Consider the following 24,500-nt stretch of genomic DNA (forward strand, 5'->3'; position numbering starts at 1 on the left):
GGTTGCAAAAATGCATCCGGAAAGATAGTAACGTGTCTCTAAAAAAATGCTGACTTTTGAGTAGCACAAAAGCAACTGGAAAGGCAGTGGCGTGTCACTAAAAAACACAAGACGTTCAGTGTCACAACCACAGCTGAATGTATGTCAGTGGACTTTCATGCGCTTTAAACAGTGTTTGAGTGTCCAGTAATGACGCGGATGGGTTTTCATTGGAGTTAGTATAAAGCCCATTACAGTGGCGTTGGTGGCACTGCCTAAGAAGCGGCATATTTTGACAGCCTGAGAGTGAGACCGGGCTGTGCTACAAATCATTGCCTAGCTGTAGTATCTAGTGTGTGTGTTTACTGACCTTAAATTTATTCAACCCTAACAAAGTGTTGATAAAGTCACATTCACAACTGAGAGATTAGCAATCAACATTGTGCTACACATTAAGTAGTTTCCTCACAGCACTTTGGTGCTGACACAATAAAGTCCTATTGATTTAGAAGGTGTAAGAAAGGGACATTTTTCCAAAGGAATCAGTCTTTATACAATCTGTACTCTGAACAAAAAGTGGAGGGACAATTTCAGGAGCTGAGTTATGAGATGTACAGTAAAATATGAAGTAATCCATTTTGAGCTTTTGTTTCACACCATCCCTCCCTTTGTTAAATCAGGTGTCTTTTTTTTTTTAGATGATAGATATCCCAGTTCAGAAATACCATTAAAGCACAGAGGGAAGCATACCTCATACAGACAAAACAAATAGTAGAAACCTGTTCTGCAGCATGATGAATGGTGATTCTGCCTCTCCCCGTGTGTCAACTGCAGTACGCGAATTATTCAATCATTGCTTATTCATCCCAAGTGGAGGAATCACTCATTTACAATAACTTTGCTAGGGGTAACTTATAGATCCAGGCGTTACTGAAGAAACAGAGGGATGGATGTGGAGAGTTTCCTGTAAAGTTTTAAAGAACCTTGAAGCTATCAGCATTTGTGAAAGTGTGTTTTGAAAAAGTGTGAAATGTCAGTTCAGAAATAACAGAGAGCATCATGAACACTGTGCACTGTGTGGGCTGTCTCAAAGTTTTCTATTGTCTTCAGTGGCCCAGCACAATGCTGCATCATGACAGCGTGGATTGTGAGGAAAGCCACTGTCTGGGTAACAGTTGCTAAGAGTAACATTCTCTTGTCCATGGCGACTAAGTTCCAGAATACAAGAATGCCAGAGCCATATATGGGCATGTGTCTCACAGAGATGATGTCACTAACGTCTGCATGGGCTCCCCTTTCAGTTGTGGGAATGTAAAGACACAGTGTGGGTGTGTGCTTCTCTGACACATAAAGATAGACGTAGGGCATGCAGATTAGTCGGGTGTGTGGCTTCAAGAGAGACAGGCAGGTTTAGTTGAAAGAAGTGAAAGAAAACTTGAGGAAGAAGCATGTTACGTAATGATCTTTAAAGACGAACTCTGCACGACTGCTGTAAATTCGTGGTGGAGTGAGACAGGAATTGAAGGAAAGGCCCAAAAAAATAAAGGCAGCTGTTTGAAAGCCTCAGTGGTAGATAGACAGCACTAAAGAAAGAGAGAGAGAGGGAGCAGCAGAGAAAGAGAACAGGAACAGAAAACAAGACTGGAGAGAGGCTGCTTTCGTTGAGTGCTAAGCCTGTTACTGATCTCACTGAAGGCTTCCTGTGTCAGCACCATGGGAAAGTCAGGTAAGTGGAAACTGGACCCTGAGGATATTAACTCTGATTCCCCCAATTTGGCCTGAATTAGAACTTTGCCCCCAAGAAACTGTGTGTGTGCAGGCTTGCTTGTTTACTGTAAGTGTTTGGGCTTTGCTATCAAAGTGTGATAGAGGAAATACAAAATTGCACAAGAAATAACTAATTTAATAGTGTCAAAATGGCTTGTACTGATCCTTTGTTAAGATTCATCCTGCAGCACGCTGAGTCGATGCTGGCTGTTAGGGCAGCATTGGTAGTTGTATTGTTTGTGTGTGGCTACTTCAATGTGCCTATTGTGTGAGCACTCGAGAGATTGTGGGATTTATGAAAAGACCTGTGAGTGATAGGCACCGGGCAGAGTAGGGGTGATGTGGATGACGTTTTCTACTCCATCATCTGTCATCAAGTTGCACTCGCTATCTGAGGTCAGTCAGTCTTCAGGTGGTGAACTCACATTTCAGTCTGTATTCTGCAGCCATGTATGAATGTTCATATTGCATCATCACATCTCCTCTGTCAGATTTCTCTCTCTGGCTGCCCATTAACCCTTCCTGTCTCTCTCATCCCTGTCTATCAGCCTCGAAGCAGTTTTCTGAGGAGGTGCTGCAATGCCATAATGAGTACAGGAGGAAGCACCAGGCTCCTCCACTGAAGCTGAGCAGCAAGTTGAGCAGAGAGGCTACCCGGTGGGTTAATGCACACACAGATTAAATTAGAAACCTAATTAGCGAGGACTATGCATACCAGTCATTGTCAGCCTGCTCTGGATAACCCTGACAGTTCCAGCCTAGCCTGTCACATGAAATAACCACAAAATATAATAAGATATTGACGGCCTTGGTTTGTTTTCATTGTGATTACAAGTTGTGTTGATAATTTATTGTGTTGAGTGAATGCAAACTTGATCAGTGCTATCAGGGAGGACAGAGGCAACTAACTGTCTGGGATAACAGACTTCCAATTCATTTCCTCGAGTATTTTTGGTGGTACAATAGCAACAGCATCATTAATTTGCTGATAACCTTAAATTTTATTACCCCTTATATGTAAATGTGCACAATATAGTGTTGGGGGAAAAGTTAATTCCTCTGATATGTTTATAACATTTATTTAAAAGAAGAGACCAAAAGCTATAGTATGTCATAACTTAAATGATGAACATCTACACGTCTGGTTGTGTGGGTGCCATTCAAATAATATGTATGCTGTTAATATCCATGATGGTAAATATTTGGGTTTGAATTTCACAGTAATTTGGAGCTTGATGAATGGTGCTTTCACCTATTCCTCTATATTAACTGGCATTTAAAAATGCTTACCAGTGGTTATGGGCAGACCAAATCTTTTCACAGTATCGGTTCCTTCAAGTTGATACATGTAAACGTATCAAACCTTTTGAACCATTTTAATACTTTTTGCTAATATGGCATCAATGTCTTTGTGACATTGCAGCCATACCATCCAGCTTGTATGTAGGAGGGCTGTGCAAAATCGATATGATGTTACAGAAATGTGACTGATCAATGATTTGTTGGTCATTGAGTGGCAAGTAGCAGTCCATAGCCTTTTGTTGCATTCATGTGGTGTGGGAATAATCTGAAAAATGACTTCCTGATCATATTTTATGGCTCACCTGATTGGTTTCCGTTGCTCATCCTTATCAAAATGTTGTTTAAATGCTCTGAGCAATAAAATACAACACATCTTCTCTGCAGCATCAATATTACAACTTAAAGCTCATGAACACACCAAAGTCAGATGAACAACCATCTGAGGAGTATATGAATATTGACGTTGGCTGGTGGAGGTGGGACTCAAGTCGGATTCAATCACTTCTGGTTCACTCACTGTAGACAGTGTGATCAGTGCCATACGTTACTTGCAAGAGCAGAGTTGGGGATTTATGAGCACTTGGACAATTGACAGGCTGTCCAGACACTTAAAGGAGTCATTCAACAAGACTAGGTTAAAACCTAGTACATGGCTGGACTGTGTACAGTGGTTACATTTTCTCTTTTCCCCCCTCTGCAACTCTGGTTGGAATCCAGGGATGAGCGTCCCTGTGTGACCAACTGAGGCTGTGTTGCCTTTGGCTGCTATCACAGCCAAGCTCTGCTGATTACAACAGATTGTGAACCGTCCTTTCGCTGCTGATTACCAAACAGAGAATTCTGTCATTGCAGCGCCTCCCGGTCCAACATGTAATATTCACTTCAGTTTCAATCAGTGTCTTATTTTCTTCTTCTCTTTATAACGTCAGCGGCACGCATTTTGACATTGTAGCACGTATTTATTTATCACTATTAAATAAATGTAGGGCTCATGTCATGCAAATACAGCTCCTCCAGCAAACTGAGGTGATCCTTTCTCTCCTCTCTCCAGAACTAACATAAGGACTGCAGAGGCAAGTTAGCTGTTTAGCTTGCAATTTCTACCATGCCACCATGTTACAGAGAATGAGCAATACAGCAATGCAGGACTGTCAGCATTTGTCAGCATGTCCACCGGGTCAGCGCCTATTTATTTTGAAATAACAACAGCCAATGGGAAAACGGCAATGTCACATCATCAGTCACACTGACCAGTGCTGCAACTTCATCACTCAGTCAGTCAGTCAGTCACTCACTCACTCACTCACCCACTGACAGAGTTTCGCATTTATGGGCTGGCCTCACATACTGCAGTCCAGCAACAGATTCATTGGTCTACTTTTACCCATCACTGTTTATCAGAATTATGCAAATGCTTCACTCTTGATCAAGAGGACCGTTAAGGCATCATTTGCTCATTAACAGCTGCATGTTTTCGGGAATAATTTGCAGATTTAGAACATAATACAACCAAATAAGTAACAAAGCTTCCTGGATGTCTAACTGCAGAGCTAAATTTTGACTTTCATCCAACAAAAAGCATCATTAATTCTTGTGATGGGGGACACCTCAAGCATTTGACATCTGCATTTTTTTCCAGGGTAACATGGCAGGCACATGACTGCCAATAGTCTTTCAAATAAAGACATGAACAAGTTAATACCAGGCCAATTTGTTGAACCTTGTCTCCGTACAACAATTGGAGCAAACACCATGTTGATAAAACCAACAGGCTATCATATTCCAATGGTTTCTGTGACTGCTGTGCATATTTACACTTAGTTAAACAAATTTATTCACTGTTTGTCTTAGTGGGTGGAGGCCACTACAGTGCAGCAATTTTTTAACAACTGAGAGATTTGGGAAGCCTAAATCTGAAGAAATTATGTGCTTTTGTGGGGTTCTTTTTGGGGAGTTTTTTCTTGGGTGATGTGAGGGTCTAAGGGCAGAGGGATGTCGTACACTGTAAAGCCCTCTGAGGCAAACCATGTTTTGTGATAATGGGCTATATAAATAAAACTGACTTGACTTGACTTTAAAGCACAAGGCACTCATAATTGCAATCTCTCAAGTGCAGGAGTGGATTTATTTGCAGGACATAAAGAAGACAATTTCAGCAGTGCTATCCACAACTTTGTCTCTTTTTGCAGTTATGCTGAAAGTTTGGCCAGCACACGGATCCTTAAACACAGCCAGGAGTCCAGTAGAGGGAGCTGTGGAGAGAACCTGGCATGGGCCTCCTATGACCAATCAGGTACATAAATGTGTATATACATATATATATATATATGATTACTAAGAATATAACTGATTATTGTGTATATAGTCCCTTTTTGTGGTCCTCCAGAGATACACATCCCTCCATGCATACAATAGTTTAGTCTATGGGGCTTGAAGTAGACTGTCCTCCCCTGAACGTGAACAGCTGGGATCTATTTCCCCTCCACTTTGTACTGTGTTTGAGACCTCAGACACCATGACTCACTGCAGAAATATGTCAGCGCAGGACGGTGTGATTCATAAAACATCTCCCACAGTGCAGCGCTGGGTGTCAAAAAGTGCAGCATTGTAAACATGTGCCAAAAAGAGATTTGCAGCTCCAGGGTGCAGTCTTCTTAAATCTCTGTTATTTTAATCAATATGTACGACATACGGCTGATTTAATTGTCCTTGAAGTTGAGGTTACAATTTGTCCCATGCACACACAGGAAAGGATGTTGCAGACCGCTGGTATGATGAAGTGAAACAGTACAACTTCAACCGTCCTGGATTCTCCTCTGGCACTGGTGAGAATTACATGAAAATGTCTGTCCATCTCTCTCACTTTCTTTCTTATCTTAGTCAGTGGCAAACCTCTTCTAACCTACACTATAATAACATCTGGCTGGGTTAAATTCAATTTCAGGATAATTATAAGTAATCATTAGAACTTTTCTGATGTTAAAGGAGCTATACGATGCTCAGAACATTAGAAGAAGCAAGCACCTATTAGCTGTGTAAAGATATAATGGAATAAATGCATCCTGAGCAGAAAATGAAGTCACACTGCCTCTGTGTGTTGTAATCCGAGCTCCTCTGTTCTTTGTTTCGGTAGACGGTCTGGCTGCTCATACATTTTTGTGCCTGTGAGCCTGTGTGTGTGTATTCCTCTGGCTAGTTTATCGCTGTGGCACTGGCCTTATACAGTGATTAGTGCTGATATTAGCATTAACCCTCCATTGCATGTGACGGTACTTTATTCATTAATGCCAATTGTGTACTTTCACACACCAAAGTGCATTGTAGCCTCACATCTATGTCTGAGTGAGAATGTGAACTAAGTCAGTCAAAGGAACAGGCTTAACACATTTTGCACGCAGAGAAATTGCTTGTCAAATGAGAACGCTGCAGTGCTGCGTATGTTTTTTGTACTCTAATCCGATTGTACTTTAAAGGTGATGATTGTCAGAAAGGAATTTTGCATCTGTCTGGGCACGCCTGTTTCATCTGTGTCATCTGTTGAGTGTCATTATAAGAGGGTAGAAATGGACCATAATGGGAGTTTTACATCATAATGACACATCCACCTTTTTTTCTAGTACAGTCTAGTACAGTGCTGGCAAACACCATGTAGTGGGAACATTTTAGACAATGTAAACACAGTTAGCTTTGTCAGCACTGATGGCTGATTAATAATTTATCATTACAAAAATTACCCAACTTTTGTGCATATCTTTGAGGTTTGGAATGAAACAAGTCTGGCTTTAAGAATTGTGATTTGTAGCAATTTTCTGATGCTTAATTTTGCAGATACAAATCAATTAATCAAGGGAGAAAAATCAGTTAATACTGAGAATAATCATTGCCAGAAACCCTGACTTGAAAAATTTCAAAAGTGACATTTTCAGTCTAACCTGATTGTACAAACATTGATTTAAACATCAGTATTTCATATCAAAAGTAGAATTTTCCTTTTTGCCCTGCCATATTATATCAAACACTTTCCTTCTCATGTGTTTTCATGTCTTATCTCATCTCATTTCTCCTCACTTTTTTTTATCAGTGCATTCATTTCAATGTATTTATTTCTTGCTCTGTCTCTCTTTGTCATTTTCTGTTCACTCATTGTCAGTTTCTCTGTCTCGGTGTCATGTTTACCCAGGCATGGGCAAGGTTGTTGTCATTCCCCTGCTGATGTCACACCTCAGTCAGTGTGTGACTGTCTGAGTCAGTGACCAGCCATGGGGAAACTGAGGGGAAATCACAGTCCTCTGTATCACTCCTCGGCCTGCATGTCATTTTCAGTCTGGCCTAATTCCTCCAGATGGTTTTCTATAGCCTCAGACCCCAAGTATGCATGAGTCTGTTAAACTTAATCACACATAAAACAAATCATTCCTTGGAGCTCATCACAGTGATTCACACTGATTCATATAAAGTTGCCTGATAGAGAAAGAAAGAAAGAAAGAAAGAAAGTGTGCAGGGAGGTTTGGGGCCAATGAGTTAGAGGAATTAAGATTCCTTCATCTGTAAATATTTAGAGGAACTGCACTCAGCCATGTCCTAACACTCTGGTTTTACTCTGCTTTTTGTGCCATTAATTCTTTCTCTTTTTTATTTCTCACACTCACCACCTAGGCCATTTCACAGCAATGGTGTGGAAGAGCACTAATAAGCTGGGTGTCGGCAAGGCCATCGCATCAGACGGCTCTTCCTTCGTGGTTGCCAGATACTTCCCTGCTGGGAACATCACTAACCAGGGACACTTTGAGAACAACGTCCTACCGGCTAAAGTCTCCACCTAATGATGTCTAGATTCCCAACACTTGACTCAAGCCCAAAGGCATTTTTTAAATTTTTTCCAGGAGAGTCTGAAGTTATCCACCTGCACTTCTTCGAATGATACTCAGGAGAGCGCCACTTCTTGCCTTGCAAAAACTCATACTGCTATCTTGTATGGATTTTAAAAGATGAAATGCACTTAGAGTCCTATGTTTGTCATTTGAAAGGAGACCCCTGTATGAAGCACCACTGTTTTACACTGTTAACAAAAACACTTCCAGTGATCATTTAGATTGTTTAATCTATATTTTTGATGGTTGTTTATATTGTTTGTGACAGTATTTCAGTCATTAATGCCAATACTTTTTATATATTCACACACTGAAATACATCATTGCCTCAGATCTACATTTGAGTAAGAATGGGAACTAAGTCAGTTACAGGGACAGGCTTTATGCTTTTGCATGTGAAGTTATGAAAAAGTCATTTTAAGGTGCTGACTCAACATGTCTTTTATAAGTTCCTGTTCTTGCCAACAAATGTCAAAGCAGAACTCTGACATCCCGTTTATGTGTTATTGAATCTGTCTTGTACATTTTAGGTGGACTGTTTAGCATCTGTCTGGGCACGCTTGTCATCCGTATTGAGTGACATTATAAGAGAGTGAGAAACAGAGCAGAATGGAAGTTTGAGTTTAAGTTTTTAATTTCATAATGACACATCTGTCATATCTGAGTCTGACATAGTGTTGTAATTCTGAGTATAATTACTATAGGAACATTTGTGAGGTTTACATTAATAAGCTTTTCACTCCAGGGTTGGTATTAAAGGTCTAAATATTTATGAGACTTGCAAAAATTTTCTGGCCACCAAGTTTTTTTTTTTAAATATCTGCAGACTACTTCTGCCAAACACAAAAAATATATGCAATTTTAAAATGCAGCATATATGCATTGTTTCCTTTAAAAAAACATTACCAGGACCCATTTTTGCCTTGCCTATATTTCACCCAGCCCTTGGTGTTTGCCACACATGAACAGCATGTGATGATATAGTATGTCTTTCACATTAAAGGTCCAGAGTGTAGGATTTATGGGGATATATAAATATAAAACTATGTTTTTATTAGTTTATAACCAGGTGAAAATAAGAATAGTTGTTCTTTTGTTACCTTGAATTGAGCCATTTACATCTACATACAGAGTGGATCCTCTTTCACAGAGTCTGTGATTTTGTTTCCACGGTAGCCCGGAATAGACAAATCACACACTGTCTCTCGATAGGGCCAATTGCTTTTTCACCTTGGTGCTGCTGGTGTTGTTCTCTAAATGCTGAGCAGCAATCAGCTTATAGTCTGCAACTTCACCACTAGATGCCACTGAAGCCTATACACCAGACATTTAAATACCTAATAAGAATATATCATGACCAGATAAATAACCTTTTTCACATAAAGAGCTTGGAATATGGATAAATAATAAGCCTTCTGTGTGTTTTTCAGTTAGGCATGCTTGAATAAATATATATTCCTGTTGGCTCTTAACATCAGCATAAAAAAACATTTTTTTCAAAATATATTGTTGTCAGTTTGTTTGAGTGGTAGCAGGCTCCAATTCTGTGTTGAATGTTGGTTTTGTTTATCTGGATCACATATCCACCTGTCATGTCAAAACATTTGAAGCAACATAGATTTATGTATCTTATGATTACTGAAAGATCAAAAACAATTTGAAAAGGTGAGGGGTTATTTGGTCGATACAAACAAAAGTAACAAAAAATTTTAATAGGAGCCTTGTATTTGCAGAATTTGAGGGACTATGCTCCTCCTATAATTTTAAAAACAAGTTAGACTGTATTCACACCAAATCAAGCATTGGGGCGATTAGCTGCAGGGATGTGCATCAGTTTGTGAGGGTTGTGCGGCAGTTTGTGAGTGTCACTTACATCTAAACATCTTTAAACTTTTCAGTAAAGTCAATCTTACAAGGCAGTCAAAGCCCACATTGGAACAGACTTTATTTAGCAGATATTGGGGATGCAACATACAGTAGCAGCGATACAGAAGAGTCAGTGGCGTTTAGGCTTTATAGGCTGGAGGAGGGGGTCAGGAGTCAAGTTTTCCTCACCACTCACATGGTCAACTCCTACATGGAGCAGGAAGAGAAAGACAGAGAACACAGAGAGAGAAGAGATTAAAAAAAGAATACCATAGTCAGTAAAAATTAAACAGTGAAAACAGTCATGATGAATAATTAAAATGCAGTTGAATCCAAAACAAAAACAACTGACTACAACTGGTTTCCTTCATTAAATCATAAGATAAAACATAATATTGAAAAGAAGACACTCTAGATGTCATACTGCTTGTATAAATAACATTTACTAGGACTACCAGTAGGCTATGAGAGGCTTTACACAGCCTAGTTTTGCTCGGGATCTAAAGGCAGCTTCATCGTGCTTTCCACCCCATTAGAGAAAAATCAACTGCGTCACTCTAACAACTCTGATATCTCAGTGTGAGCTGCTGCTGCCACCTAGTGGGTATCAAACAGCACTGATGACCTACAGGACTGTAGAGGTTGCTCAGTTACTGGGGAGAAACTCTACTTGTCATTTGTCCTCTGCTTTTTCTCCTTTACTCCACCCTCTCCTCCTCCATGCACTCCCGCTTGCCGGCTATGACTCATTATTTTGTTCACCATCTGCCCTCCCTCTACCCTTTTGCTCTTCCTCTCTCACTCCCTCCTTCCCCCCGCTCCTTCCTCCTCACCATGATAGCATTCACAATGTCATTCTTGTTGTGTTTCAGTGCACGGACGGCCTTGGCTCGTGACACATTGGCTTGAGCCATCACCAGCTCGATATCTCTCTGCTCGAGACCTCCCTCATCAACCTGATGTCAAGAAAAAAAAAGGGAAAGAGAGAGAGAGAGAGAGACATGAAATTAAAGAGACAGTTCGCCCCAAAATCAAAATACATGTTTTTCCTTTACCTGTTGTGCTGTGTATCAATCTAGATTGTTTTGGTGTAAATTGCAGTATCGGAGTTAAGGGCCATAGAGATGTCTGCCTTCTCTCCAATATAGTGGAACTACATGGCCGTTGGCTTGTGGTGCTTAAAGAGCCAAAAACAAACATTTGAAAAACTCAACTGCAATGTCTCTTTCCCAGAAATCATGACGTGGTCACTGAACATAATCCACAGACCTTGTTGTAAGCAGTTTCATGTAGGACCTATTTTCTTTCTACCAAACTACACCAGCCAACTGCATCACTACCCAGAAGGAAGCGTGCATACATGTAGATCACATTGCACCACTGAGCTAACATTACAGCTTAGTCGAGGTTTGGTAAAAAGTAACAGTCTCTACATGAAACTGCTCAGAACAAAATCTGTGGATTATTATTTTAGTCACAGGGTCATGATTTCTGGACAGACATTGCTACTGATTTTTTCAAGTGTATCTATATGTCGCTTTGAGCACCAGAAGCCGAATGCCATCTAGTTCCATTAAAATCAAGAAAGGGCAGACATCGCTGCCGATATGTCAAACACTTAAACACTTAACCCCATAACAATCTAAATAAATAAATATTACAACGGGTAAGAGGAAAAATATGTGTTTTGATTTGGGAGTTGACTTTCCCTTTAAAAACAGAATATAAGATTTTACAGAATGCTACAGTCAAGACAGTAAGTACCTCTTCTTCCTCTTCTTCACTCTCCTCTTTGATGGTGAGACTGGGTGGGACAGGTGGGGCCAAGGGAGACGAGGTCACGGGAACCTTGAATTTCTCTGCAGCTGCTTTGTGAGCCTGCTGAGACAGATCCTCAATCTGACAGAAGAGGAGAAGTTGAGAGGCAATACAATAAATGAACTTAAGCTTGAATAAGAAAGAAAGAAGGAAAGTCAGAAAAAAGGTAGGTAAGAAAGAAAGTATTACCTTGGCCTCTCCAAACACAATGTAAATGTCTGATGCAGGGCTTTTGAAAACATCTGGTCTGCTTATGACAAACAAGATACTCTTGGACTTCCTAATGGTGATTCTGGTCACACCATGGACTGGCTTCAGGCCGAGTTTAGACATGGCCTACATAACACAAACAAAAGCATAGACATAGAGAAAAAAATAACACAAATTAAACCATGACATGTCGTACACAATCTACATGATGGATTGATTTATTTTTATACAGCCGGTAGTCTGACCTTGCGGGCTTTCTTCTCGCTGCGACTCTGTTTCGGTCTGTTTAGCCCTTCATCTGCAAAGGAGATAGACTGAAGAAAGAAAAAAATAAATATCAATTACTTTACTGTAATTATCTAACTATGCTAATTTGCCATATGTCCCTTTTGCATATATCACCAAATGTGACTCATCTTTGTACACAGTTAGGTTTTCACAGATATTTTGTTGATGTCAGTTGCGCTCTCCTATACACACACAGGAAGCAATGTATTTTACGTTTATAGCAACAGCAGTAACAGCAGTTTGCTGAAAGTACAAAAAACATACATCTATCATGACTAGCGTTAGCCACTATAGTTAAATAAAGAGACCCACACATAAAATTCCTTTAACTAAATACAACATGCGAGTGGTTATTTCATATGTTTCATACTCTCCATGCAGTCCTTTGAGCTTGTAATGTCAAGATCTCCACATAACACAGTTTATAATTTTCAGGCTTTCAGTGCAGCCAAGTTGCCAAGTCGTTGGTAACGTACATGTCTGAAAACCACAAATATATTAAACTTGTATTTTAGTGTTTCTTTCTCTGTTAAATCTGTTTCTTTGTTTCATGCATTCATTCATATTTTATTTGTTTCCTGTTTTATTTTGCAGATTCACTCCTCGTGTCATCTCTGGTTTTACTTCCTGTCTTTGTGTGTTTTCCCGCCTTACGTGATTAGTTTCACCTGTCCTTACTTCTTCCTGCTTTTGACTTTTTCCCGCCTGTTTTCTGTCACACCAGTCCTACATCAGCCTCATTAGTCCTTCCCTGCTCCTCAGTTATTCCCCGTCAATCAGTTCACTGCCTGTTCTTCTGCCTAATCACCTTATTTCCCTCATCCGTGTTTCTCCAGTCTTTTTCTCCACCTGCACTTCATTCCCTCATCAGTCCAGTTTGTATTTAAATCCTGATTTTCAGTTCAGTCTTGGTTTGATCATGGTTTTGGTGTGATGCTGTATTTGCTGTTTCCTTTTTCCAACCTGGCATGGAGATCTGTTTGAGTTTTAATTGTCTGCACTCTCCTGCTTTTTGGTCCAACTACTCTGCATCACATGACTTTTTTTTCTGGGGTCTGGGTTGTTTAGTGTGCAAGCAAGCAAGCAAAATGTATTTATATAGAACCTTTTACAGACACCAGTCTCAAAGTGCTACAAAAGGGGTTAAAAAAAAGATATGGGTAACTCAGTACAGGGATAGAGGGTGTCATAAAAAGCAGCATGAACAGACTCACCTGGGGCTCTGATGGTCTCAGTGGCTCTGGCTCCTCTAGCTCAGGCACTGATCCCTCACTCTCAGACTCATTACAGGAAGCCAGTATGGAACCTACACAAGCACATATTCAACACACATCCAAGTACATGTGAGTGAAGGGTATCATATCTTTTATCTTCAGTTGCCATACAAACTAATCACCATAGTAGAAGTAATAAGGGCATTTGTGAATCTATCACATTAGTGTACTGCTGATGGAGAGTACTCATTAAAAAAGCTAATCTAACCAACACAAGGGAATTTAATTAGCCAATGGAAAATAAACTGTGAACTGTATGATGCAGAGAATTTACTTCTCCAGTGATATCATCTATAAAAGCAGATCCACTCTAAGCTCTTGTCATTTTAAGTTTGTTTAAACACATATGAATGTAACAGAATAACAGTAGCTGCAGGTTTTATTTTAGTAACAGAAAGAGAAATGGAAAGGGACAGAAAGAGAAAAGGGTGAAGCGTATGAGGAGATTCCTGATGCTGAATTGTATTCCCCACCAGTCAGAAACAACTCACAATTGTTTTTGAAGGGTAGGTCGAGCTCCTCTGCAATCTTGTGGCTGTGGTTGATTGGACAGCCTGACTGTCTGTCAGATATTTGGTGGGCAGAGAAAGGCTGTATTTCCCGCTGACTGGATGAACCAGACTCTCTCTGTATGGCTCCATTTCTGTTTCCTGCCACTCCTCTGGCCTGGGATCTGTGACCACGTCGAGGCAGCCCATCATCATCCTCACTGTCTGTCTCCTCCTCGGCCAAACTGGGACCTTATAGAGCACATATTTATTGATCATATTTGCATTAGGAAGTTCACATTTGACTTTGTTTTCACAAACTTTCTGCTTCTTATTGCTTAAAACCAACAGATTTGAGGGATATAACAGCCATTTTTCTTTTTGATAACAATCCCAATTTGCAAAGCATCCATTTACTGATGTCAAAACTGAGATTAACAAAAAAGGATAGGGGATTCCATTACTATCAATCAAAAAAATCATCATTTCTATATTCACCTCTGCACCTGTCTTGTGTGCTCCACGTGCAGCCTTGCTTGATTTGTTTGTGAGGCTGGATGATGAGATTGGGCTGAGGCTGGGGACCGGAAATAGAGTCGGGGACACAAGCTGAGTCTACAGTTCCAGGAGAAGATGACTCCTGGGTAGGCTGGGACAGGCTTAAGGGCATGGCAGTGGAGAATGAGGGTGAAGAAACACTTGTGGTAGATGTAGTTGATGTCGAAAGGACAATGGTCATCTCTTTGATGTTGTTGTTAGGAAGAAATTGGGAATCTGAGGCTTGCTGTGTTGTGGGGGAGGTAGAGCGAAGCGTAGGGGTAGAGTGACATATGGACAGTGAAGGCTGTTCCTGGGCTGAGTAGACAGGTTGGGATTCCTGCACAGGTGTGGGAAGATCATCCTCTGGCTCTGTTGAGGCACATGGTAGAGGGGAGGAAGAGGAAACAGGAGATGGTGAGGAAGACAGTGGAGTTAAGGAGTATGATATGGTATCATGGATAGGTGGGCTGTGGCCAGTATCTATGTTATTGTCATTAATATCCACTGTGATTCCTCTCTGACTATCAGAAAGTGGTCTGTTATCAAGCACTTCCTGTTTCTCATGTAATTCTTGGTTCGCTGTCATCACAACATTTAGGTTGTCTGGGGTATGAATGGTAGAATAACAGTATCCATGGCTAGGACTTTTGACATCAGGACTGGGACTGTTGCCCCTCTGCATCGGTGAACCAGACTGATCTTTGTCTGTCCCAGATGTCCTATGTTGACAGTCTGATGATGAAGCTTTGTTGTCTGCCTTTCTGCTCGTCTTAGTTGCAGAACTGTCTGAGACCTCCTTTGACAATTCATCTGCTGTGGCATTCAATGGAACAGAAGGTTTCTTTGGATCATCAGCAGATTCAGGGCTAGAGTCCACACGACTGCTTGTCTGGGATGCCCTGTGTTTGTTCTGCTTCCCTCTCCTCCCTTTCTTAGTAGCAATTGGTTTTTCTGTGCAAAGTTCCCCTTTAGGAGTGTGACATGCAAAGTGCTCTGGGCTATTATGTGCAGGAGAGGTTTTTCTTTCCTTTTTGTTCTTATCTTCCTCTTCATCTCTATTTTTTGCTTTGTCCTTTGCCTTTTCTTCTCCATCTTCTTCCCCTGAGCTACAAACAACATGCTGCTGTCCTCTAAAGGCATCTTTATTCTTTGGTTCATCAACAAGTCTGTCAGTCACAAGACTGTCATCACCTTTTCTTTGACTTTCAGAGTGAGGCTGCATTATCTCTGGTTCCAACTGAGAACCAATATTTTCCACCTTATATTGACAAGCTCTACTTGGTCTGGATTCATTTGATCTACATTTAGGAGTAAAGGAACCAAAGGATCCGTGTAGCAAAGAAAAGGCTGTATTACTCTCTGGAGTGATTGTCTGGCACTCTGGACCAGTGTGACATCCTGGCTTGGCTTTATCTGTTGAACTGAGATGCTGGTTTGTTACAACTTTGTCCACATGAGTTTCAACTAATGGCACTGAGACGCTACATGCATCGTTCTTTGAAGGTGTTGCCTGTGTTGTGTCTGATGCCTGGTTTATGGAGCTGTCTTTTTGTTCCCCTTTATCTGCAATTGTGTCCGAAACTTGTGGTGGCATCTCTTCAAGTGGAATATTAGACACAGACTCTCTAACACTGGCACTCACACTTTGGGGTCTCACTTCCTCTGATAGAGCATTCAGACTTCCACACATGGCCTCTTCCAAGGAGTTAAAGGCAGAGTCATTGTTATTGTTAGAATTTTTCCAAGTGTTATCGCCATCATTGTCTGGATTTAGATTACTGACATCATCCTCTGGGAATCTGGAGCTTCCATCTTCTCCTCCTCCTGCTTCAGATATCTCCTCAATTGATCTCCAACAAGCCAAGTTGGACTCAGAAGATCCTCCTCCTACCAATTCTTCATCTGCCATCTGATCCCTTTTTCCACACAGACTGTTGTTGTCTTCTTCATCCAGTACAGAACCCAGAACATTGTCATAATTTTCGCACACTTCACTGCTCATGTTGGGAACCACAGCCGTCTGTGTGCTTTGGCCCTCTGTGTCACACATGAGCAGACCTTCTGCCTCTAACTCAAAGCCCTTCCCCAGAGACAGGGAGAGAGACTCCCCTGCTCCCCAGACACCAAAGTCAGCCCCTGATCCCAATCCTAGACCAAACCCCAGCCTCATTCTTTCATCACACCATGCCCCAGATCCTGGACGCATAACGCTGCTTTCACCCCTGCTGTCTGTTTCAGAGTTTTCCCGTTTGGGTGAAATGGCAAGGGGGGAGGGTGGGGATCCCACAGCTCCCAACACCCCCTCATCAGTAGTCAGGGTGTTTTCTCTCAGATTCTCTTGGGCGGAGTCACCAGGGCAGTGGTCAGGAGTCAGGGCAAGATTGTCAGCAAGTTCTGAGATTACCTCTGGAGAGGCAGAAACAGGGATATTACTGGGGTTGGGACTAGGTTCTTTGGGACAGGAAAGAAGAAGAACACCTTTATTCAAGTCATTGGTGGCAGAATCAGTGCTACTGCACTCCATACTCATCGACTCAGCTGAAGCATTCCCATTCCTTTGGTCAAGCTCAATGTCAGATTCCCTGTGAATACTCATCTTACATATGCCCTTTGCCCCTCCAGACACATCTGATTTGTTGGAGAACGACTTTGATAATACACGTCTACTTGCACCTACAGTCCTGTGGCTTTCTGGCTGATAATGACGAGGTTTGATGAGCAACTTGAAAGAGTCTCTTTCTGGTTCTTCTGTGGGTTCCTCCCCCGAATAATCATTGCTCTCTTGCAAATCATTATCTTTTATCTGGGGATTTTCTCCAGGCAATGTTTCCAGAATACCTGAACTCTTGAGGTCTTCCATCTCCTGTGCAGAAGCAGCAGTAGGTGGAGAGGTGTGGAACTCAGAAGCTGGGTCAGGTGGAGCATGAATGACAACAGGAGTGGTGGAGAGGTTAAAATAAGGGCCATCTTTGGGCTGCTCAAGAGGGTTGGAAGAACCAGAAATATCCATCATCTCACTTTCACTCCCATTCTCATCCAGATTGCAGGAGGACTCTGGTTCATCAGAAATTGCTTCTGAAGGATCAATTGGTTTGTCTGTGCTCACTTGCATGTCCAAAGGTTTTGTCTGACCTAATCCACTGGTAGATTCCAGTTCAGGGCCGGACTGGGATTCAGGGCATGGAGGGTCATCCAGAGGTTCTGGGTCTGTATTGTTTTCTTGTGGATGGCTAACAATGGCTTCAGAAAGACAGGTGGTTTGGGGATGATCCACAAGTTTGTCTGTGCTCGGTTGTGTGTGCATAGGTTCAGTTTGACCTGTTTTAATAGTAGACCCCAGTTCAGGTTCTGTTTGGATTCCAGTTAGATCAAGTGCATCCACTGGTGTGGGTTCCAGTGATTGTGCATGCCTCTCAGTGCTGTAAAGACGTTCATCTTCCTCCCCATTATAGGAGGCAGAATCTAATGAGTCATCTGTATCGTCTTGGAAACAGAAGGATTCGTCCAGCCCCTCATTGATGGATGTATCTGAAAGTGAATGAAGGAAGGATGCTGAGCTATCCTCATCTGTTGGATCCTCCACTGCTTTGCTATCGCATTCCTCATCATCCTCTTCCTGTTCATCCTCTTCCACCTTTTCCTCCTCTTCTACCACTTCCACCTCTACCTTAGCTTCCTCATGTGCCTCATCATGCTCATCATTATCATCTTCATTATTTTCAGCAACAGCAGCACCATTAGAATTGCCATCACCATCATCATCATCATAATCATAATCATCATCATCATCATCATCCTCATCCTCCTCTTCATCTTCATCATCATCATCATCGTCATCATCATCATCATCATCATCATCTTCGACATCTGCCTCTTCCTCTCCTGCTGCGTAAGCATTAACATCCTTTCCTTCATTTCTGTCATTATCCTCTCCTATATCATTCTCGTCCTCTGTGGGGAAGAGGGTGATTTCCATTGAGTCAGCCTTAAAAATAAGGCTAGTGTGGAGGGGAAAGGAGATAAGGGAAGCAGGGATCATCCTTTCCTCCTCTGGTATGTCATCAGTGCAGGCTGCCTGAGAGAGCATGAATGAACTGTGGCCGAGCCTACCAAAGGCTCCAGAACAGAAGGCATCCAGGGGGCTGACAGGTGAATCAGGGCTAAGGCTAGATGAGGCCATGGTCATGCTCTCTGTGTCGGGAGTCAAGGCAGTGGAGGGTAGTTCAGGGTGGTCATCCATCTGTCCATAATGTTCCTCTGATATACATGCCTCCAGCTGAAGTTTCAGACTTGTCTGCATGGGTCTAGAGTACCCTGCTCTCCCTGCAACAGCCTCTTCCAGTGGGCAGAGTGAACTTTCAGACTCTCCCCCATCCTCCTGGGAATCACTGCTACGGCTGCTACTGCTCCTTATGGGAGATGTATCCTCAGTCACCCAGCAAGGACGACAACTTTCTCTGGAAATCTTGATCTCTTCTCCTTTTAGAGCCTCTTCCTCCTCGAGGATCACTGTCCCTGTTATACCCATCCTCGAATTCATGACAAAGTCCTCAGGACGATACAAGCAGAAGTCTCCTGTTCTATCATCCTCCCGTTCTGGACCTGCTCGTCCCTTTTCTTCCCCAACTTCATCTCCAATCTCTGATAAGGAACCCACAAAGCAAGCAGGGGCCTCCTGTGCTTCTTCTGTGAGGAGCAGGTTGGGAGAAGTGGAGGGGGAGGTGGAGGATGTATAGGAGGAGGTCCAGCTGCCTCCCTCTGCTGTGATATAAGAGCCAGAGGGAGAGGTAAGAGGGGAACAGAGGTCCTCACTGTCTGAGGGAGAGCCAGGGGAGAGTGGGCAGGCTGGAGAGCCAGGATATGAATGATGTTTAAGGTGCAAAGAACGGGTGGCCATCTTGATTGGGGTGGATGGGGCAGTATAGTACAGGTCAGGGTCAAGAGATGAGGGTACACCCACTCGTAGTGGGTCAACAGCATAGGCTGGCTCAGAGAAGGACAAAGCAACTGGACAGGCTAGCTCAGAAAAAGAAAGGGAAGGCACTTCATCATGAGTCTGATTCTCTTCTTGGTTGTCTTTCAAATTGTCATCTGCTGTGATTAGCTCTTGGGAGGAGGAGGGAGGGAATAGGGGGCTCTGAAATAGGGAAGGGAGTGTGGTTGGAGGCTGTACAGGGTCCCTTTGCTGATCCTGATTTGTTTTAGGGCTTTGGGCTTGGCTTTCCTCTTTGCTGGTTTCCAGCTGGGTCTCTTTTGCTTGTGGTTGAGGACCTGAAAAGCTTGAAATAGCTGGCAAGGGGATAGCCTGACTACTTGGCTCAACCAGGGGATTCCTTTTCCGAATCTCTGTTGCTTTGAGCAATGTCTCTTGACCCATCACCACCCTTGCATCAATGGTCTGTGGCTCTTGATAGTCACTCTCAACCTCCGAACCAGTCAGGACCTGGGAATAGGACATTATAAATAATAGTTAATATCAGTATACCAATAAAATGCGCCTGGTTGCGAATCTGCTGTAAAATTATAAACACGCTGATACACTTAAAACACACACCTTGATTCTCTCCATCTTAACGGGGACATGGCGGCCACATGGTCCATGACCACCTAACTTTCCAGACAGTCTGGGTGTGTTGTTGCGATGGTCAGAGCCTTCAGGTTGAGGTCTTGGAGTACCAGAGGAGCTGGGTGTTGCATGAAATAGTCGTGGTCCAAATGGAGAGGTGCATGCTGGGAGTAGTTTCTGAGGCGTACTGGGCGAAGGGCTAGAGCCGCTGTCACTAGGGGAGGAACCACTGTCACTAGGGGTGGAGTCAGTAGACGGGTGTCTGGTCATGTCTGGAAAAAAAAAAACAGAAAAAGCAATGCAAGGAAGCAGTTTAAATAAAAGTAAGGAGCAGTTGCATAAAAATCTTAGATTAAATAAAGCACCTACTGCGGCAGATTTCTGGGAAATTTTATCTGTAGAATTAACAAAGGAGTGAGACCAATCAAGCTGACTGAATGATCTCAGCACCATGTCACTAGACATGATGTAGAAGGCTCCACCTCCTTTATTGTACAATAATATACTTTTTATATCTTCGGTTGAACTTTACTTTTCTTCTCCCACACACTCAGAGAGCTCCAAAAAATGTCACCAAAATGCCAGTCAGTAGATTACTCAAATAGCACACAGCTCTGTGTTACTCTGACACTGAAAATGGTTTTGAAAAGCAAACAGTCATAAAGACTGAAAACATAGACCAGCAGGCTGGGTTTTATTGTTGTTTTTAGTTTTTGAAACTGTTAAATATTGCCTATAGTTTTCCACAATAAGGCTTGACTCAAAACATGAAGGTGGAAAACAATGCTTCTCTACAAACACTCTAGTATCTTTTACTCCTCAAGTTTCTCTGTCTCTTTGTCTGTCCGTATCAACATGCACAATTGCACAATTAGCCAGAGGCAAAGGAACTGTCACTGAATAACAGTGTTCTCTGTCCTCTTGTCCTTCTAGACCATGCCATAATCTTCATAACTGTCATCAGGAATGGAGAAATCACTTAGATGAAATGCCAGGATAAATCAAAGAAACAGGGTCAGGGGTGGAGGGAGTCTTGTGTATGAGCAAGGAAATGAAGTCGAATGGAGGGAAAAGACGGGGTAAAAGGTTATAATTTTCATTTGTTTCAGTTCCACGTATGTCGGATTGATTGCCATAACACAAAGCTATACATTCATTGACATATACCCTAAGGATGTGATATAAACCCTTTTCTCTGTACCACACATGGAGGGAAGAGAAACTTCATTTGCTCTCTAAACTGGGCCATTGCCACGGTGACCTCAATCCACATGCTGATTGGCCATTATAACACACAAGTGGCTCAGCTCTGTGCCAGCCACAAACACACACGCCCTCACACACACATGCACACACACTTGCTCTGCCAGGAACCCAGATATCACTTACAAATTCACTCTCTGTTCTGTATCTCATCCTTTGTCTCACTCCCTCAAAGTTCCTCTCTAAACCATTTTTGTATCTAATCCTCTCTGCAGAGATGCATGTAGCTGCCTCCCTTCTTTCATTTTAGTTATGACTCCTAGATCCCTTCTCTCGCCTCCATGTTCTTTTTTCTCTGCACATAGTATATCTCCTCCCTCGCTGCTCTCCTGCCCTGCCTGTGGTGGTGGCAGATGCACTCATCAGCACTTAGCAGCCCTGCCCCAATAATAAGCTCTAGGTGTGTTTGTGTGCGTGCTGAGTCATGTATCAGAGACTAAAACCTGCCACTAATCATAAAGATGCAGAGGTAAGCATACACAAAAGCCAACATGTGCTCTACACTTACATGTACAGTACAATCTAATATAGTTAATGTGATTGCTTCTTCCTTTGGGCCTAATAAAAAGGCGCCTAGCTTCAGTCAGCTTATTCACAGGAAAACAAAAAACAATAATTTATCAAAACCTGACTTATAGATAATCAAGCAAAACAACAACATTGAAGACATTCAGAAATATCGTATCTTTCTCCCTTATATGCTACTCACTGGAGTCACATGTAAGAACTGCACACTGTTTGGAGCTCTGTTTTGCTAGGCTGCTAAATGAGCCAGTGACATATTATTTCTGCGAGCATAACTGCCAGTCTCCGTCTCATAAGCTGCAGATTTGCTGCTGAAAATAGTCTGTGGATGTCTGCTTCTCTTCCCCTTCCTGGCTTGGCCTGCGAGTCTCCTCCTGGGAGGATGCAGTGAAATCCAGCACCCGGCTTGCCGGACAGCCACAGGCCGCAGCAAGCTGAGCTGACTGGAGCTGCGTCACAGAGGCTGCAGCGCTGGCCTGTCAACCCCAAGGGGAGCCTCTATTTCATCTGCTCAGACTGAGGAAGAGACATCCCAATAATCTCATGCGCTTCTTTCTCCATAACCCCTCTGTCTAGTCGTAATCAATCCTTTAACCTTTGGTTTTACATCAAGTATGTTCTACAATACAACTACAACAGTGTAACTAGAGCATCCGACAATTATATCTCCTCCCTCCCCTCCAAAGATTCAGGACAAGAAAGCTTAAAATAAGTCCAAGCCTAAGAACAGATCAGGGCAATGATGAAGTTAAAGCCGGAAAATTTCCAAAATAGCAAACCCTTCTAAATTAATCTCAGCAGAGAGGAGGCAGAGAGTTTCGGTGATGGCCATTAAGGTTATCCATCACAACTGTCAGGTGTTAACAACAGTGTACACTGTTCTCAAGCTATATTGTGTGCAATAACTGCAAGAAACACAGTAATCACAAGAGCTTGTTACATTGACAACATTCTCACACTGACCATTATGGCCTCACTGCAATTAAGGGGGCATTAATAAAATCTTGACCCTCCCAATCTCTAATCTGCACTGACACAGCATCACCTATCTCTCTCTCCTTATTCTCACTTTTCTTTAAATACTTGTTTCATTATTTCATTAGACAGTAGAAAAATTAGCAATAATTTGACAAGATTTGTTACAAAAGCTCTCGTGCTTGTGTTTGTGTGTTGCTACAGAGTGCTGCCATGCTGCTGTGTCATGTTCCTGCTGAGGCTGGGGGAAGGGAGGATCCACTCTACACTGCCCTTACAGCTTGCAAAATTGCTGGGGAAATGTGGATGCAGATGGAATGGTATCAGGGGCCAAGGATACAGGATAAGGGGTGAGGAGGCAAGGATTAGGGTGGAGGAAGATGAGACTGGGTGCCGAAGGAAAGGCAATAACACTAAGATTTTGGAAGTCAGTCATTTAGATGAGACATTGTTTGTTAATAGGGATTTAGTGATAAGGAGGGCTGGGAGTTGACAGGTCTGGGGTGGAGGCTAATAGCTGGGAGCTGAATGGGGAGACAACATGCGGTTTAGTGAGGAGGCTAATATGCAGTAATCACAGTTTACTGCACATGTCAACAGATAGAAATGACCCCAAATTGCAGTTTCAGGCAAATAGTATTTACCTAACAGTCTGACACTTCCATCAGTTGTCTCTATGTATCTGCTACGCTTTCTATCCTGCTAACTCGCCCATCCTTCCTAAAACACTACTTTCTCTACACTATCATCATCCTCTCCCCTTGATTATGTCCTTTTTTCTGTCTTCCATCACATCTACCTTCTTAATATGCTCATTCTCCCACCTCCATCCCTATCCCCAGATGTCCTACCTGGTCCAGGGAGCCCTGTCTCCTCAGCTCCCTGCTCTGGATGTTTCTCGGCGGGGACAGATCTGTGAGTGCTCTCCCCCGGCATGCTTCTTGCTGGCTCTCTGTGGCTCTGACGCAACAATAAACCATGCAGCCGGAACAGACAAGGTGAACAGAGAGAGAGGGAGTGAGAGAGTGAGTGGAGAGGGGGATAGAAGAAGAAGAAGAAAGGGAGGGAGGGAGGGGATCTGAATGCTCAGCGACCCAACACTCAGATCTTCCCTGCAGCACGTGTCTGTCTATGTGTGTGTGCGTTTGTGTATGAGACAGAATGAGACATACAGAGAGAGAAGAGTGAGAGATGGGAGTGAATGCTGGTCTCTCTCTGTGGTGCAGCACTGTGATGCTGCTGCTGTGGGCGTCTGTTTTAGAGCCTCATGATCCAGTTCATCTGAATGTGTGTGTGTGTGTGTGTGTGTGTGTGTGTGTGTGTGTGTGTGTGTGTTTGTGTGTGTGTGTAGATTCTGAGAGTGAGCTGCAGTATCCTTTCTTAATGCCCAATTCCTGCTTCCCTCCCTCCCTTCCTTCCATCCTTCCTCACTGTATCTCTCTCTCTCTCTCTTCTCTGCCCCTCCTTCTCCCTCAGCCAAGCTATGACTGGATCTTGGGGGATGATGTCAGCAGATTTCCACTGCTCTCTCTCAGTGCTGCCCTCAACCTTGAAGGAAAGGACCAGTACTGCAAAAACAAGAGGAGGAAATAAAGCAAAGGAGGGGGAATTCAAGAAAAACAAAACCAACAGGGGGGAAACAAAACAGAAAACACAGAGAATTAAAATGGTCAAAACAAAATCTAAAAGTATACAGATAATGACGTAACATCTGCCTCCTGCTCTGCATCCCCAGGGAATCACCAAGGAGACATTCCCCCCGAGGGCA

At 42.6% G+C, this 24,500-nt stretch overlaps 2 protein-coding genes across 2 annotated transcripts; one reads left to right on the forward strand and one right to left on the reverse strand.

The window, feature by feature from the left end:
• The first annotated feature begins 1,300 nt into the window (after positions 1 to 1,300).
• On the forward strand, positions 1,301 to 8,691 carry glipr2l (GLI pathogenesis-related 2, like). The gene is made up of 5 exons (XM_042489601.1): positions 1,301 to 1,705; positions 2,295 to 2,403; positions 5,238 to 5,341; positions 5,796 to 5,873; positions 7,705 to 8,691. Exons 1-5 carry the CDS (start codon positions 1,693 to 1,695, stop codon positions 7,869 to 7,871), a joined length of 471 nt encoding a protein of 156 aa, XP_042345535.1. The 5' UTR covers positions 1,301 to 1,692; the 3' UTR covers positions 7,872 to 8,691.
• Positions 8,692 to 8,859: 168 nt separating this feature from the next.
• nacad (NAC alpha domain containing) lies at positions 8,860 to 18,177 on the reverse strand. The gene is made up of 8 exons (XM_042489600.1): positions 14,362 to 18,177; positions 13,867 to 14,115; positions 13,316 to 13,407; positions 12,059 to 12,127; positions 11,793 to 11,939; positions 11,550 to 11,684; positions 10,619 to 10,741; positions 8,860 to 9,992 (listed from the first exon to the last, which is right to left on the reverse strand). The coding sequence occupies exons 1-8, from the start codon at positions 17,705 to 17,707 to the stop codon at positions 9,978 to 9,980; spliced, it is 4,176 nt and encodes a 1,391-aa protein (XP_042345534.1). The 5' UTR covers positions 17,708 to 18,177; the 3' UTR covers positions 8,860 to 9,977.
• Between the last annotated feature and the right edge of the window lie 6,323 nt (positions 18,178 to 24,500).

Source organism: Plectropomus leopardus, chromosome 7, assembly GCF_008729295.1.
Source record: "Plectropomus leopardus isolate mb chromosome 7, YSFRI_Pleo_2.0, whole genome shotgun sequence".
In the NCBI taxonomy this organism is placed as follows: domain Eukaryota; kingdom Metazoa; phylum Chordata; class Actinopteri; order Perciformes; family Serranidae; genus Plectropomus; species Plectropomus leopardus.

Bases quoted from the DNA above. Each gene is read 5' to 3' on its own strand.
- glipr2l (XM_042489601.1), top strand. The intron at 2,404-5,237 runs GTGGGTTAATGC...CTCTTTTTGCAG, and splicing joins TTGAGCAGAGAGGCTACCCG to TTATGCTGAAAGTTTGGCCA. The intron at 5,874-7,704 runs GTGAGAATTACA...CTCACCACCTAG, and splicing joins TGGATTCTCCTCTGGCACTG to GCCATTTCACAGCAATGGTG.
- nacad (XM_042489600.1), bottom strand. From the start codon at position 17,707: ATGCACACACAACCGAGCACAGACAAACTTGTGGATCATCCCCAAACC. The intron at 13,408-13,866 runs GTGAGTTGTTTC...GTGCTTGTGTAG, and splicing joins CCTACCCTTCAAAAACAATT to GTTCCATACTGGCTTCCTGT. The intron at 11,940-12,058 runs GTCAGACTACCG...TGTGTTATGTAG, and splicing joins GCGAGAAGAAAGCCCGCAAG to GCCATGTCTAAACTCGGCCT.